This window comes from Pantherophis guttatus, chromosome 2 (genome assembly GCF_059756535.1).
Source record: "Pantherophis guttatus breed Tessera chromosome 2, ASM5975653v1, whole genome shotgun sequence".
In the NCBI taxonomy this organism is placed as follows: Eukaryota; Metazoa; Chordata; class Lepidosauria; order Squamata; family Colubridae; genus Pantherophis; species Pantherophis guttatus.
This window is the reverse complement of record NC_142064.1, coordinates 210,708,447-210,725,828: the sequence shown is the minus strand read 5'-3', so window position 1 is coordinate 210,725,828 and position 17,382 is coordinate 210,708,447. Positions and strand designations below refer to the sequence as shown.

The 17,382-nt window shown below is 36.9% G+C and overlaps 1 protein-coding gene across 4 annotated transcripts in view; it reads right to left on the bottom strand.

Moving 5' to 3' along the window:
* Positions 1–729: 729 nt before the first annotated feature.
* TEX264 (testis expressed 264, ER-phagy receptor) overlaps positions 730–17,382 on the bottom strand; it is a 163,246-nt gene continuing 146,593 nt past the window's right edge. For all 4 annotated transcript variants that reach the window (XM_034439939.3, XM_034439957.3, XM_087887713.1 and 1 more), the window contains exon 7: positions 730–2,790. In XM_034439939.3, coding sequence (XP_034295830.1) covers positions 2,474–2,790 — 317 coding nt within the window. In that variant the 3' untranslated portion in view covers positions 730–2,473. The remainder of the gene's footprint in view (positions 2,791–17,382) is intronic.

Here is a 17,382-nt window from a genome sequence, read left to right as displayed (position 1 = left end):
TGTACTATTTATCCACAAATATGCGAGATAAACACATACACTTCACAACAAAACTAGGAATGTGCAAATTGTTCCAAAGACAGGATGCTGGAAGAATGGTCCTATCCTTTCTCCAAACCACACAGATTTGGCAGCTTCAAGAGTGGTCTAGCAGTTTTCCTGGAAGTAGGAAAATTCCCAGAAGTAGGAAGTGGTCTTTCTGGAAGTAAATTTTCTAGGATAAGAAGTAGTTTGAGCATGCCCTGAAGATTTACAACCATAAAGTTGCTGAACCAACTCTAGAATGTCCAGATTGGCATGGTCCAGAGGAATAAAAGAAGATGCTGGAAACAATGTTTGCACAAACCTAAATGAAACATCCAGTAAAAATACTTTCATACTGATATATGGATGGATGGATGGATGGATGGATGGATGGATGGATGGAAGGAAGGAAGGAAGGAAGATTATCATGTCAAATAAACTCTGGGGATAGACATAGCACACTAATAACTATATGCCGCCTCCTTATTTCCTGTATCCCTGTTGTTTGATAGTGTTTATAGGATACGCAGGAAAAACACAGCAATGGCATAAATGGTGTTGTCTAATGTCCAATTTAGCCTTAATCAGGAGCACAAAAGTCTAGCTAGAGCTACAGATATGAACAGGCATATAAGCACTAGACATCCAAGCATGTCTGAGGAAATGGGAATGCATAGGAGACCTGCACAAATGAAACTAAAATAAGACAGTTGGAAGATTTTCATTCAAATAATTCCATGTTACATTCCAAGCTTCTGATGCACAGTACTGATTTGGTTTGTTACATTAAATCAGAATTCGGAGCATATGAATATAGATTTAAGCATCAGGAAATAAAAAGCTAAACAGGGAATTGAGACTTTAGAGGCAACAACAGAGCACAAAGGAAGGAATCAATTGTGATTGCTTGGGGAGAAGGAACTAAAAGACCATTCTAACACTGCATTCCATTAATTACCTGCCCAGGCTAAGTCAATGCTCAGAACAAGGCAGGTCTGAAGGTGGCTAAATTTTGAACTCCTCTAACCTACTGTGTGGACACAAACCCATTAAGAAAGAGAGCGGGCCATCAATCTCTAGTAAGAGGATGCATGCAAGAGAACCAAGAAGTGCTGAAGAGGAGCAAATACTTTATCCCTAATATACAGATATTAATATTTTCTTCAACCTGCTGTCTCAATGCTTTCTCAAGCTACAATAATGAAACTGTGAGGATTCCAACTATTGCCACATTTCTCAGCAATTGATTCCTCAGTAGAAGAGCTTTACTAGAGATTTAGGAGCGACAAATTTGGTTCAATACTTCAGAATACCAACTTTATAGAGACCTCTTTGTTTTGACCAAGCATTCAAAACTATTGCCAGTGCAAAATGATAAACACTGTCATTTCATCCTAATGTAAGAGGTGCTTTGGAATCACGTTGGAAGAACTCAACTTCACCAAGTCATAATATATAATAACTTTCAGCTGTGGTTCACACACTGGCTCAACTTCTCTATGGTTACTATAGTACCTGAGTCTTTTGAACAGCACTGAGCAAATTATCTTTTCCTACATTCAGTTACTACCGCATCACAGTAGTGAAGGAATAGTAGTGGCACAGGCAGCTGGGTCATCTACTGGTCATTGGCTTACTTTGCATTTCCTCATTCTCAACAGCCTGCTTCCTGAGACTGTAGAAAAAGGGCTCCATTAATACTAACAGTGATGGATTTTTCTTTCTGATGGACAATTTCACATAAGAAACTAAAGAAGGAATTTGGTTCCCAAAGATATCAAATGTAACTATCAAGAACTTGGTTTATTTATATCATGGAAACCAAAAAGAGAGAGAAATGGCACCAATAACAGAGGGAAATGGAGCAAACACATGAGACTAATTGGGATTACACTAACCTGCACATAACCCATTACCTTTCCAAGGGCACTACTGTATTATAATAAGAATTCATATGCTGCATGATAAAAACACGTAAGAAAGTCTGCACTATTCTCTTTCAATAATAAGTGCTACAGTTCTTTGGTCTTAATAGATGTAGCACCAAATTGAGTGTGCATGTTATAGAAAAGCAGCCAATCGGAGGTCAAACAAGATAGGATGCAGGAAGAATTTAAAAGATGCTAAGACCAGGGGTAGTCTATGTAAAATCTTGTATTTGCTGGTTCAAACAAAACTCACCACCATCACCACTGCATCCCATCTCACTTTCAATTTCCTATTGCAGCACACCTCCTTAAGCCTGGCTATAAAATATGATTATATTCATTGTTCTACTGAATATAATTTCCTCTCCTTTATATTACTCTCCAAATATTTGTTTGCAGACAAAATGTAGCAAGCTCTCAACATGGATCAGTAACCAAATTTTTTTGGCTGGACGGAAAAGAATCAAGAACTATTATCAGTTTCTCTTTTCAGTCCCTAAAACGTAAGTAAACAGATAACTTTATTCTTCACCCCTTTTTTCTTCTGGGGCGATAGGCTCCTTGGTCCACTTGACTTGGGCGGTGTCTCGGTCTTCTGCAGAACCAAGGTCACATGACAGACCTGCCATTCCATCACCATTGCCTTCCATGTCCAATTCTTCAAAGGAGGAGCCACTGCCCCCCGATTCACTGTAGCTATGCTCACTCCGATTATCTGCCTCATCTCGACTGTGGCCAGATGCAAAAGGAGATAAGATGGAGGTAGCCACTGAAGTCTCACTGATGTCAGTTGTGGCTTCGAGGCTGACAGAACTTGTCTCACTCATGGTGTCCATACCTTTATTTGAAATTAAAAGAGAAAGTTAACACCAAACGGAGACAATAAATAAATCATCATTCAGTGTCTACAGCAAACATTCACCCTTGCATTTCTCTGAAGGTTGTTTAAATTCTCCAATCATTAAGATTAAAAACAGTAGTAATCCATTACACTAAAAGGTCTCTAATGTGTCTTCAGCCTCCACTATAAGAACGTGGGGAAATGTTACATTGCTGTTCTGCAAGCTACTGTACATTGGCTGCAAGTTTGCTTCTGTGTCCAATTCAAGGTATTGGTTGTCACCTATAAAGCCATCCAGGGCATGGATCCAGGTTATCTGAGGAACCAGCTTATTCCAATCGGATGAGTCTGCCCCACCCATGCTGGCAGAAGAGGCGTGCTGCAGACCCCGTCATTTAAGGAATTCCAGCCATGTCCTATGGTTCTTTATTTATTTGACTTGTCTGCCACCCATCTCACCTAAATTACCTTCTGAAATGGAGAGAAGAGTCTTTTCTGTCATCGTGCCTGCCCTCTGGAATGTCCTCCCCCCACCCACCCCCGACGTGAGTTCCATACCCTCCCTTCTGGCCTTACAAAAGGGCCTGAAGACCTCTCTCTGCCAACTGCCCTGCAGCCTCAATAGGAGAGTGGCACCTTGGTGGTGGTTAATGGGTTAGTCAGAGCCCACCTCCTTCCCATGTGCACTTTGCTCCCTTCCTTTTGATCTTGATTAATTGAATTTTAAATGTATGGTTCTTATTTATTGTTTTTATTTATTGTTTCATATGGTATTTTAATTGTATGACTGTAAGATGCCCAGAGTTGCCTCGGTGAGAGATTTAATATACTAAATAATAGCAATACCTATTAGTAATATAATAGCTATAGGATTTATATACCGCTTCACAGTGCTTTACAGCCTTCTCTAAGCGGTTTACAGAGTCAGCGTATTGCCCCCAACAATCTGGGTCCACATTTTACCCACCTTGGAAGGATGGAAGGCTGAGTCAACTTCGAGTCTGGCGAGATTTGAACTGCCAAATTGCAGGCAGCTGGCAGTCAGCAGAAGTAGCCTGCAGTACTGCACTCTAACCACTGTGCCACCGAGGCTCATATTTATAAAGTTAATATAAGTAGCAAAACCTCAAACCTTGTCCCATCGTTTTATTTATTTAATTCTTATATAAAATAAAAACATTTCTGGGATCACTTGCTATGAATTCACGATTCTTACACTCTGAATTCTCACTGTATCTATAAGCACAAACCTAAGGATAATCATTCCAGGGGACCAGTAGCTAACAAAAATGATATAATTTTCAGTCAGATATGTGAATGTCAAGATGCTCTAAATTCCCCCAAATTGCGATTACAAAAGTGGCAAATATATCTACATAAAACTTTTTTTAAATGAAGAACAGAATATGACATATATCTAAAAGAAGATAGGTGCAATTGTTGTCCTATGTATTCATACCAAATTTACAGGCAGACAACCACAAATTTAAGACATATCCTGTAAAGGAAGGAAAGAAGGAAGGAAAAAATATTTTAATAAATATTATTAATTAAAATGCATTGCCTACAAAAATAAAGCACACAATTCATAAACTTGATTGATTCTACCTTTGTATCTACCAACTATTCCCTCTTACTCATAGAAATGCACACAGTTACACATAGACACATTCCTGTTCCTCTTTTCAACGGGAACAGCAAAGGAGGAGCAAGAGGAAAATGTGATGAATATGAAGCAAATACAGTAGATGAAACAACTGAACAAGGAAGGAAATGAAAGAGAATTCTATTCAGACACTATAAATGTAAAATTCTTTTATTGTGTTTCATTCTTGATCACTAATTGGACCCAGCCAGATACAGTAGCTTTTTTGGCAGCAATACTTTTGTTTTTCAACTTCCAAATTTAGTTTATAGTATGATGTTTTGGATGGTTCCCCAACCTAATTACTAATTGGATTTGAGGCTATGTAAGTTTTAGGCAAACTAAGGTTGAGTAAATACTGCTACCTACTTAATGTAGACACTATAAAAAGGATTTTTTTAAAAAAAATAATGCAGATTCAAGTCCAATCCAGCAAAAAAGGACTAATACAAAGGGGATAAAGGACTAAAGTAAAGTGTGGTAATGAAAGAATTAGGGGAAAAATATTGTGGAACCCACTTTTCTTAGTGTCCTCTAAGGACATGCTTAATCTGCTCAATGGTTAATCTAGGGCTATCTGCTGGAAACTGAGGCTGTGATTTCTAGTTTTCCTTTAGATATGAAAGCCAGATGGGTAGCTTCAGATCAGATGCTCTACCTCAGCCCAAGCCACCTCACAGGGTTGTTGTGGAGAAAACAGTAGATGGGAGCATTAAGTATTTAGGCTGCCTTGAGTCGATCAAAAACAAAGGCAGGATATAAATCTAATAAATAATTATATTAAGGTTTAGGGAGTTCAAGGATTTACCTCATCTCTACTGAGAAAAAAATGAGGTGTTAAATTTAATTAAACACCATTTAATAATTAATGTAATACTCTCATCATAATTAATACACAATACAAATGTGTCCTTTATGGCATTAATCCTTCTGATCACTCTTCCAACCTAAGGTTGTTTATCCAAGACTGGCGGGATAATAAATTCAAATTTTGATGTACTCCATGCTTGAAGTGTAAAAAATGCTATTTGTCAGGCTCTGTATCTTGGTTATGGTATCTCCAATTGTCAATCTAATCCCAGACACCATATTTGGCTCACCCAAATTTTTCTGCTTCAGAGCAAACGTCAATGGTAGAGTTCATTTTGATTGCCCCTACTGGAAATTTTCTCAAACAAGTCTCTTTGATTTATTTGAAGATCTAACAAAACCCTGTTAGATACACAAAGGAATACAACAGGGATGTCATCTCTCTTGTTTATTTTGGTCCTTGAAAATACTGAATAGAAACATAAGACAAAATGAGAGGACTGGGGAAGTAAAGATTTAAAAAGCAAGTTATAAATTAAGGGCTTTTGCAGATAACTTGGTGGTGGAAAATCCTTTGAACAGAATTAAAATAATAATGGGTAGATTAAAAGAATTTGGTACATTAGCAGGTTTCAAGTTTAATAAACAGAAGACAATATTAACAAAAATATGAGAACAAAAGCTCAAACAGAATAAATAAAATGGTTTTTAAGACAGAGAAGAAGAATATGGAATGAAATTAGAAAAGGACATGTTAAGATAGGAGAAACTACAAATGTAGTTTCTGGGGAGAATTTCAGTGACAAAAATATAAGTCTTGCTTAGAATGGTGTTTTTGTTTTGGACAATACTTGTTTTGACAACCGATGCATCATTTAAACTGTGGCAGAAGAATATATTTAAATTTGCATGACAGAATAAAAAAACATGAGTTAAATATAAGGTTCTACATGATGCAAAGAAAAAAGGATTGAATCTACCTGATTTGAAGTTGTATTATGCAGGTTGCTATTTGATTTGGATGAAAGAGTAGGTATTGCTGAGAAATAGAAAGCTCTTGGAATCAGGAGGACATGACCTGAGATTTGGGTGGCATGGATCTTTGTGGTACAACAAGGTCAAGGTTAATATGGATTTTAAAAATCATTATGTTAAGCACGTCATATTGAGAATATAGAATAGACATAAACCCAAGTTTGCCCAAGTCACTTTTGCAGCTTTTAGTACAAAAAGCATTTTATAAGCAAGAAATAATAAGCAAAAATAAATCACTTATTGTGAGATATTAGAATTTGTCAAGGAGAATGCCAAATAAAATCAAGAGAACTGGTAGCAGAGGAACATAGTTGTCAATTGTTCTCTTATTTACAGTTATTAGAAAGATTTAAAGTAGATAAAAGAGTTTCTGGTTTTGAGCCTTGTAAAACTGGGTTTGAAATGGAAATATGTACAAATATGTACAGTCATGTAATTGCTAAAATGTATAGACGTCGGGAACAACTAGCACATATGTGTGAAGGGAACCTTTATCTTTACCTAATAGATGTTTACTGAAATTTGAAATAGAAGAACAAGTAAAAAAAGTGGATTAAAATGTTGGTTTTAAAATAAAGGTGGAACAATGGGATAATATATGGCTGTAAGGATTGTAATTTACATTGTTATAATCTTAAACATAATTTTTATAAAGTGGTGTGCTGTTGATATATGTCACCATGTGTGTAAAACAATTTTTTTAAAAAATCTGGATTCAGATACACACTGATTCTAAGGATTTTAAAGATTAATATAAAAAACCAGATATTTTGCTTTTAGGCCAAAGGTTGGAAAAAAGTCATAAAACTTTGGAGTTTTTACATAACTACTGCAGCAAAATTATTGTATGCATAAAAATGGAAAGATTAAACATTACCCATGATGGAGGAATGTTTGGTGAAAATAATGAAACTTGCTGAACTGCCTAAATTGATATTTTTGATCAAAGCAAAGACATCTACATTTATTGCTAACTGGAAACTCCTTACAGACTATTTGTGTGAAACAGCAAGAAGCTAACTTATGGTTTATGGTTTTGATGATTAGAGTACAAATTATAGAAAGAAGAGATTTATGTTATAGCCATGGAGTAAGAGGTAAATTTATAATTGTATTTGGTGTGAAGAAGATTGGGAGCTATTTCCTTGTATCTTTTTCTTCAATTTTATTTTTACTTTTTTTCCCCTTACCTGAAGTTTCTCTTTGATTTCTTACTTTTTCTTTTTCTTTTCTTTGTCTTAGTTTATATTAGCTTCCCTTTCAAAAATGGACAGACAGACAGACAGATATAGATAGATAGATATAAATGGAATTCCACCCAAAATGGCATAAGAGAGAAAAATGGTTGGACATGCATTCTATGATATCTAATCTAAAAAAATAAAAAGATTTATGTTAAAAACCAAAGACTGAAGTCTGAATTTCCTCCATAACAGTAACTAATATTCCCTAAAGAAACCATCTAAAACACAGACATGATTAAAAAGAGGACTTGGGTGGAAAATTTTCTTTTGATATGGTTGAACAATTCCTGAATTGTAAGATGGAAAACTTCCATTGGCAGCCATGAATGTATCTTTGATCTATATGAAAGGAATTGTATCTACTTCATATTGGAAAAAATAAGTTACAGGCTTACCCCGCAGGGATATGAAAATATTTTCAAGCATCCCATGCATACTAATATATTAGTATCTACCGGCTCAGGTCTTCTTCAGAATAGTTCTCATCTTCTGAAAAAGGAGCACTTTATTTTTGTTCCTTATGGTATGTATGTATTGTAGCTCTTGGCAGATTTGACATGGGAATTCAGTAATAAATAAATAAACCGGGACAGAATACTTCATTAGAACAATTTGCTTCCTGAAAACAGTGCAGTGTTTAGACGCATGCTGGGGAAATATGACCTTCACAGAGGAACACTCTTAGATTTAGAAAACATCCTTTGTTAATATATATAAATGAACTAGACAACCCATGATCTATTGAGTCATCTTTCTTTTAATGTATAATACAGGCTACTGTCATTTCTCCTCCCCTAACAACCCACAGCAGACTCCTAGTGAAGCCTCTTCCTCCTCCTCTTCCTCAGCTGATTCATAGAACTGTAGGCCGCTTTGCTGGGGGGAGGAGAAACAAAGGGAACTGCAGACCACATGGAAAACTGCAGCCCCACTCCCCATCCCAACATGTCTCCAAAGGCCCCTCCCTTCAGGAAGAAAGAGGGCTTACCTGTCAACTGCTGATGTCCCCCAGCCAACCCTACCTCATAGCAGGCAGCCAAGTCACTCCCTCGCCCTTCCTTTGCTGCCCAGAGCCATTAAGAGATTTCAAATGTTAGCCTCAGTTCCAAAGCAGCAATCACTGCTCAATTGTCAAGCTTTACTGCCAGCTGATTGGGCACAGGGGGCCAGAAAGAGATGGGAAAGTGGGTAGAGATGTGTCTCTCCCACCTTCCCCTGCACCACACCACCTGTGGGTTTCTGGGAAGTATAGTATAGCAGTGAATTGGCCACAACTTGTCCAAATTTCAACCCCACAGGAGTAATGGGTCCTGGGTTTTGAACTCATTCTGTAAATTAGCGGATTTAAATTACCTTGGTTCAAAGATTATTGCCCTATGATGCACTGTTTTGTGCTACTGAAGGTTACAAACAGACTGACAGACAGGAGAGTTTTAGTAGTACATAGATACAGCCATATTCTTGGTCCTTCTGAACCTTCAATTAGCTCCTTGATCTAGTAACCCTTTGGAAACAGTTCTTTGTGTATGACTGTAAAAGACCCCTTTGATTAATTTATATTGGGTTTTAGTAGCTCTGAGCTATTTTTGTTTGCTCTTCACATTTTTCATTTGAAAATAAAAGACTCCTTAATGTTAGAAAGTAAGAAATGGCCTAGAGACCTGACTGGTTTCAAATGATGCCTCATTCAGTCCTTGTATGTTTTGGGGACATTACATCCAGCTCTTTGCACTTCCACAAAACAGACAAGAAACTATCCCTTCCAGCACTTTTGTCCCTAATCATGAGTTACATATGGGGAACAAAAACTTTGTATTTTGGGAACACAGTGTGCCTAAAGCTTAGTGCATGCTCATTTTGTCAACAGGCCCAAGAGAAGTTCAAATATTTGATGAAAAATTGTCTGCTCCTTTTACTTTAGACTTTTGATGATGTTGTTACTCATGGAGTAAAGTCCTTGTTTGTGTTTCAACTGACAGACAGCCAGCACCGTTATCTGTCTATATGAATGGTACATAGATATATTTCCTTCTTACTGGATTAAATGAGGTCAGACAAGGACAAAGTTTGAAGATCACAGTATTTTTTTTAAGTGTATATAATTTATATAGCAATATGCATTAATGGTTTCTTTAGGAGAACTGTCAGACAGCTCATAACTCTATAACACAACACACATTCTGCATTCAGTAGTTCTAAAGTTCAAGCCATGACATTTTTAATTAAACCAATTTTTGGTAGTGTAGTTGGGAAACCCTGTATCTGAGATCTTTAGAGTTGATATATATTCCATCAAGGAGACATTGGTGGCCTCCATAAAGCTTCTCTCTCATCTGATGATGTATGAAAAACACAGCACCACCATCGTGCTGTTTAGGTATGCAGTGCAGATTAAGAATCCAGATAGCCATTTATTTTCTTCGATGGTTCAAATATTCATTCTGACGTATCTTCAACTAATTATTTACTCTCTAATTTGGTGTAATTTTCCAGCAATTTTTGGGGAACTACAGTATATGATAATTTCATTTATAATTGCAATAGTCCCTATTTGATATATGATCACTGACAGTCCTGGAATTTCAACCATGAGTTCTTTTGCCTGGAAAGTAAGTTAAGAAAGTTGCCAGAGATAGGCAAAAGGAGAAGTATACAAAACAGCAAAGTATATAGATTTATTTGCTGAAGAATTTCCTTCTGAGAAGTGACTTTCCCCTCCCCAAAAATACATTCTAATGCATATTATGTATAAAGGTTCCAATCCCAGACTGGATACTTTCTCCAACAGGCACAATGACAAAAGTTGCAAGATCAATAGAAGTGGAAGCTCATTCTCCACAGACCTTCCTGTGATGCCTCTTTTATTTTTTGGAGAGAATAATTTTAAATGGCAAAATAAAAATAAAAAGTGAGGCAAAGTAAAAGGACTTGATTTCCCTTTTCTGTACTTGCAGTGAACCTAATGCAGATAAGGCTGGTGCGTGCATAAGAGTAGAATACCTGAACAAGGCTGAGGAAGTATGACCTTCCTTCCTTCAATTAGAGCTGGGATCTAATGAACAAGACTTGCATTTGAAAAGGTCATTGTGGATTGAAATGCAAAATTGCAAAAGGTTCTCAGGGGTTTCGGAATGGTGGAACAGAGGAGCACCATTTCAGAGGTGATGGATCCAAAAAGAAAAGAAACCCGTAGAAGGGAATGAGAGAAGGGAATGATGTCTTTTCTTTGGCTTTCGTACACAGAATCATTTGCCTTTTCATTCATGAGCACAAAACAGTCATTTGCCTAAATGAAATCTTCTGTATTTCTCCGCACAACTGTCATATGAAGCTGGCAGGATTGTTTCCAAACAAGTTTCTCACAGGTAATTTTTGCCCAAGGGGACAAGTACATGCAAACTTCAGCAAAGCCTGAAAGAGGAAATAAGGGATAAGAAAAGTAGAAACCGAAGCACAAGACAGACAGTGCATTTTCATATTCTCTTGAGAAGGAGGATGAGCTCAGGACTTCTTGCCTGGGGTTATGGTGTCTTACAAGCTATCAAGTACTGAAATGTTTGCCAATCAACAGCACTCTTGTCAAAGTTGGTCTGACACCCTGTGAAGATCATGTAATGGTCCACGTAGTCTTGCAAGCAAAATTTTTTTTTTCAAAAATATCAGTGTCTGCTCATGTCAACATCCTATGCGTTACAAATACTAAATAGACCACCCTTGCAATGAAACCACATTATTCTGAATTAATAAACACTCAAAATGTTGTGTTTGATGCTTTTACCTATATTATATTCACTGCAACTAGAACATGAAAAATCAAAGGAAGAGACACAGATGTTGTACTTCTCCAACAAAGATTGGTTTTAGTATTTTTGCTGTCAACAGAAAAATGTACTCATATTGGAACAGCTAAAACCTGGGAAAGGCTTGAGGCTGAGAAGTGCAGAGGAAGCTTGGAGTGGGGAGAGGTAGTATGCAGGAGAAAATTAGGGCACTAGAAGCAGAGGGAAATATGGGGGAGATGAGGGTCAGGTAAGGAAGAGAGATTTGGAATATGTGCCCAGTCTTTGCTTCTGGGTCCAAGATCTCTACTCAGGAACCAAGTAGCTAAATTGCTAGTGGTCTTGGGCTCAGACTGAAGTTGTTAAAACCAATACTGCCTGTAATATATATCTATCCTCAACAATGTTTAACCATCTGGCCTGTCAAGAATGTATCACCAACACCAGGCTGAACAAGGATGGGGCAGATCTTTGGGCAGCTCTAGCATGTTCCTGGCTGGAGAAAGTTAGGAGTGGGACTATTTAAGATGTGCCTAGTCAGATTTTGAGCGCTGCATCTCACTGGCAAAAGAGGTGAAGTACTGCATGGATACTTTGTCAAGAGACCTTCATGATTTTAACAACATTAGAAAACTACAACTCTCTTCCTCAAACTCCTCTTCATCACATCTCACCCATTGTTATGATAGCTACATAGTTTGTTTCATATACTATCTCAGTCTTTGCCTCAGAAGTTACATAAAATTTGCTCCTTAACTGCTCTGTATTTGTAATAATGTCACAAAAACAACTAAAAAAACCCTTAAATAATGTGTGTACATATGTCAAATTAGAAGACGTCCAAGAATTGCTATGATGGTGAAATCTGAGATGATAAAAATGTCCTTGGAAGCCATTCATCATTTTTAATTCTGAAGTTACCTTGAATTATTGATTATGAGTATAAAAGGAATACTTTTAATTTTGAAGAGAATTAATATTGCATTGTAACATTACAACTGTTGCATTATTACATGGAATTAATAATGTTATGGTAAATGAAATTAATCTTTTTTTCTATTTTATTATATTGTTATAATATAAATTGTATTGTTTCAATACAGTGATTTTTATAAGAAGTGATTAGTGATTAATAACATTCTATTATTTAATTAGCTTGAGTACTAAACATAGAAAAAGGAAAGAAAAAAATGTATCAATATTAATAAGCATTTATGATGTCAATATTATAGGCATAGATTTGGCTTTTTCATCCTGTTATATAATATAGTATCATATTAAAAAAGAACCACTGTAACCCACATGAAAGTATAAGTTATATGGTTTTAAACTAATTACTTAATGTTAAACTTTCTACTGATTTGTTTATGTATGTGTGTATACACAAAGTTACACGAACTTGTAACACATACACACACACAAAACCTGTTTGTCTGTCTGTCTGTCTGTCTGTCTGTCTTAATAAAAGGAAAAAAGAAGATGCAAACTGAAGAAAATTTAAAATACCTAAAAATTAAACAAGAAGAAAGAGAAAAGGACAGTAACAGCTAAATAATTGGCAGCTGTGTCTTCACATTGTTATGTATATAATAACAATGGCTATTGGTTTCTGAGTCCCAGCTTTGTATATATTTGTTAATTGTGATTTTTGTGGACATTCAGGCTCCTTAGAAGCCACTGTAAGCGGTTATATTCACTATGCTTTGGGATATTTTCTATTTATGGGGATTATTCTTGTTGAGTTTAGGAGGGGAAACACCACCTTCCTCAAGGATGGATTCAGCAATGTTATCACGCAGATGCAGCAGGGAGACTGGTACACTGGCAGCAATCTCAACTGATCTGTAAGGAAGACCAATGTAACAAACAAAGTCACCTGCAGAGCAGTACCTTGAAATACCTGCCACAGTGTCACGGATACTCATAACTATTCTTATTGGTTATCCCCTGGGATCTTGGCTGTTCCACATTTAAAATTCAGGCAACACATTTCCAAGAGGCGGGCACCTCCCTCCATAGCCATCCAGGGACTATAAAGTAATACAAAGTGTTGGTTATCATCTCTAAAGCCCAAACTGTTTTGGCTATCACATACCTCCAGGACTGTCTTTCCCAGTGAACCTCAACCTATTCTGTGCATCTTTTTAGGGAGAGATGCTGAGGGCTCACACCCTACTGTACATGAAGTAAAGGGACCATGGGGTCTAATGACACTCATTCTCTGTGGTTGCTCACATACTTTGGAACATTTTGCCTCTTAAAGTAGCTGTTAATTTTTAGATTCTTAATTCAATTTTTTATGAATCAATAATTGATATATGTAGGTGCTCTTACAGAGTTACAGTAGTGCTTCATATTGTTTGGAACAGGTAAAAGTCTGCAACTCCTTGGTATTGCTGCATCTCTGTTGGATGAAGGATGGAGGCTGCATCCTTATGGAAGGGCATGTAAGTGCTATATTCATGCCACCTGCACTCTCTGAAGCTCTTTTCCCTTCCAATCAAATGTGCTACACAGCTCTGTTAGTTTCAAATGGAGTTCTTCAAGAAACTCATATGAAAAGGTAATTTAAAATAATTGTCAAATCCAATCTAAGCATCTGGCAGTATAATTCAAAAAGAGACAAAATACAAAGATAGCATATTTTTACATTATGGTTATTAGAGATCAGGGCAAATATGCAAAAGTTCTCAAGGCCCTGAGAAATGCTTCTTTAACCAGTTTTAGTCTGTTTGCACTTTTTTTTTTTTTTTGTATTTACATTCTGTAGCCATGACATTTTGTCTGTATAATTGGGGGGGAAATAAAAATTTAATTGGATGGCAAATTGCAAAGGACTTAGTGAACAACTGATACCGAGTGGATCTTGTGCAGCACTTGCAAGCATTACAGATATGGATTTTTATTTATTTGTTTATTATATTTGTTCCAACCCAATCAGGTAAACCAAAGTAAAAATAACAGCAAAAACAACCACTTGCCACATAAATTATGCAAAATTATTGCCTGCTTGGTGTTCATCTATATACATAGATACATAATGCATAGATGAATACCCACCAGGCAACCAAGTGGAGCTGAACGCTAATTAAGGTTTTAACAATGTTCCAAAATAAATAATATGTGGGGCTCAAAGAGAAAACCTTCCCCCATGTCTAAGTTTCAAGTCCCCCACTTCTCATCATAAGGAGGAGAGTTCTCAGGAAATCTTATTGAAATGACCAGACCAGGCAGAGAGAGCTGTCTTAGACCAGAAGGTGCCAATACATTATAGTGCAACACTGTAAATTAGTAAGTAATAACTATGAATTTGACTTGAGCCTTGCAATTGACCGAAAACCGGTATATCAATCTCAGGATTAATATTACTATGCAATGACTGGGTTGTTCCACCAGGCTAACAGCAATATTATTGATCAATTAAAAATTCCAAGTCATTTCTGAAGGTTGTCCCACATGGAATACACTACAATATTCCAAGCACAGGGTGATCAGGTTATGAATCACTATTGCCAGGCATCCTGGTCTAAATAGGGCTGCCACTTTACACCAATCAAGGTTGAGCAAAGGCTCCATGGCTTCGTCAGCCGTGTTAGTCCAGAAGAATTACCAAATTATGACTTATTTCTTTGGAAAATAAGCAAACTCATCCAGAGTGTCTATTAGGACTACTGGTAGAGGAATACTCTACTGTTTATTGACAATAGAAACTCAGCTTTGGACAGATTTGAGCTTGCTTTGCCCCGTCTTGATCCTGAAAGCCTCCAGACACTGGTACACAATGTTTGTGACATTTCCAGATGGATCTATGATGGTGATCTATACTTGGGTATCATTGTCGTATTGATGACATTTTACCCCAAACTGTCCTTGCCCAGTGACTCTGTACAGATGTTATATCATATAGGAGAAAGCACCAAATCATGGAACGCTGTTACTCGCTGGAACCGCCTGCTGAAGTAGAAAAGAACTATTGTAAAATGATGCCCCCAAATTCCAACCCTTGCAAATGATCCAGAAGAATACAATGGTTAATGTTAGCAAATATCAGTAATAAGAATCAGATTGTTATATCTTTATTCTATTAGATGTACCTAAATAAGCTATTAGCAAGTTGTGGCAAATAGCCCTTAAATCTATTTATTTCCTAACTGTTCTGAATGCAAATAGGAATATGGCAGAGGATTTTAAATTTGATGTTATATGCTCCATTTTAATGTGATTTCTTATTTCCCATTGCACTCAAGATAGTTTAGGCATGAACAAGGGAAATTGCAATTTTCTTGGATGGTCTTTTGTAGGTCTTGGAAAGAGGGAATGTGCCCTCTTGATCCTATCAGACATTTCAGCCTCCTTGAGTGCAGTTTGGTATCCTTCTTGACAGTATGCAAAGGTTAGGACTTAGAAGCACTACATTGCAATGACTCCACTCCCTCCTAAGCAGGCCATTCCAACTGCTATTGGACTGGGGAAGAATGATCGTACTTATGATTACTCCATTGCAGATTTCCACAGGGCTGTTTAATAGCTACATGAAGTTTCTGGGGGATACAATCTGTCAATATGGAATGATAATACCCATCTGCACACCTCCACCCCAAGATAACATGGGAATCACCAAGAGATCCAATAGAATCATGTATGGAGCGCACAGATACACACAAAACCAATGCATCAATGTTTCAGTGAAGTTCATCAAACAGAGTGCTCTATGCTGTTTCTGTCCCATGACTAGGTTTTAAACTTTACTGGCATAGATTTAGACCATCAATCATATCTAGGATTGTCTATTTTGATAACTGTTCAAGAAAAATGTTATACACTAAGCCTAAACCTAACACAAACTCTAGATAACATAGTTTTAAGCTAGGGTTAGTGATAAAAGATTCCTCCAATATTCCCAGAATGTATCTTTGATATCACTGCTATAGAAATATGCCCTGGAGCCATAGCAGTTTTGATGAGATTGGGATGATATCTAGTATACCTGATGAGGATGAAACAGTTCAAAAATTTTGAAAATGTGAGCAAGTGTTCAATTATATAACCTTTGCCAAGGCACAACACAAAGAAAGAATTGCCATCCACAAAGAAGGAATTGCCATCTATTGGTTATACTATAATTCCATAAAGTAAACTTTCACAGAAAAGTATGGAAACATCCATATACGCAAGGTAGGAAAACATGTTCTATTCTGTTTTCCTAACAATTTTACTCACTGAAATAAATTGTGCAACAATTTAAAAGCAAATAAATAAATAAATAAATCCTGAAGGTCTTTGGAAAACACTTGTTATGTGTTTATAGAAGTGTAAAGAAGAATGTGCATGTTGGTAAATAGAAACTGAAAGGAAACTGAGGAAAAAGGCAGAAACAGCAGAAGCAGAAGCAGAAGCATATGCACCCAGTGAGGTGCTTCCCATTCAAAAATCTGTCTCAGTAGTAGAAGGTTGTAGCATGGGTCAATGTGCAAGTCCATTATCCAGAATGACACAAACAAAACATTCTGATTAGTAACGATACCGTTCACAAACAATTCAGATTGAGCCAAATGTGGACATCACCAAGGAGAATGTTTATTTAGGCAAATTGCCTTCAATGTGAACTACATCCGGAGTCCTCAGTGATGTCATCACATAATCAAATCTTCTTAAATGTAGAACATTATTTATAGAGAAAAAAGCTTTCTTCTAAACATTGAGGTTTCTGCCATCTGTAGTGCCAACAGACACATAACTTGACTGTTACCTCTGAATGCCAAATATTAGGAGACACAGATTGCTTGAAAGTATTCTATGAATGGTTTCATGATCCTTTCAGTTCCCTCTCCCCCACTTCCACTACAATTCTCCCAAAACTCACCCCTATCATTTTGGAGAGAAGGGATGCATTACATATGCTCCCTGGTTTGACCAACTGTTAGCCTGTTAACATGGCTTGAAACTGAGGGCAAGATAAGACCAACAGGTTGAAATGGAACAAAATTAAGACTCAGGAGGAGGCAGAGGAATTTCCTGCTGTTAAGAGCTGTTAAGCAGTGGAACATTTGTTTGAAACAGTAGCAAACACCTCATG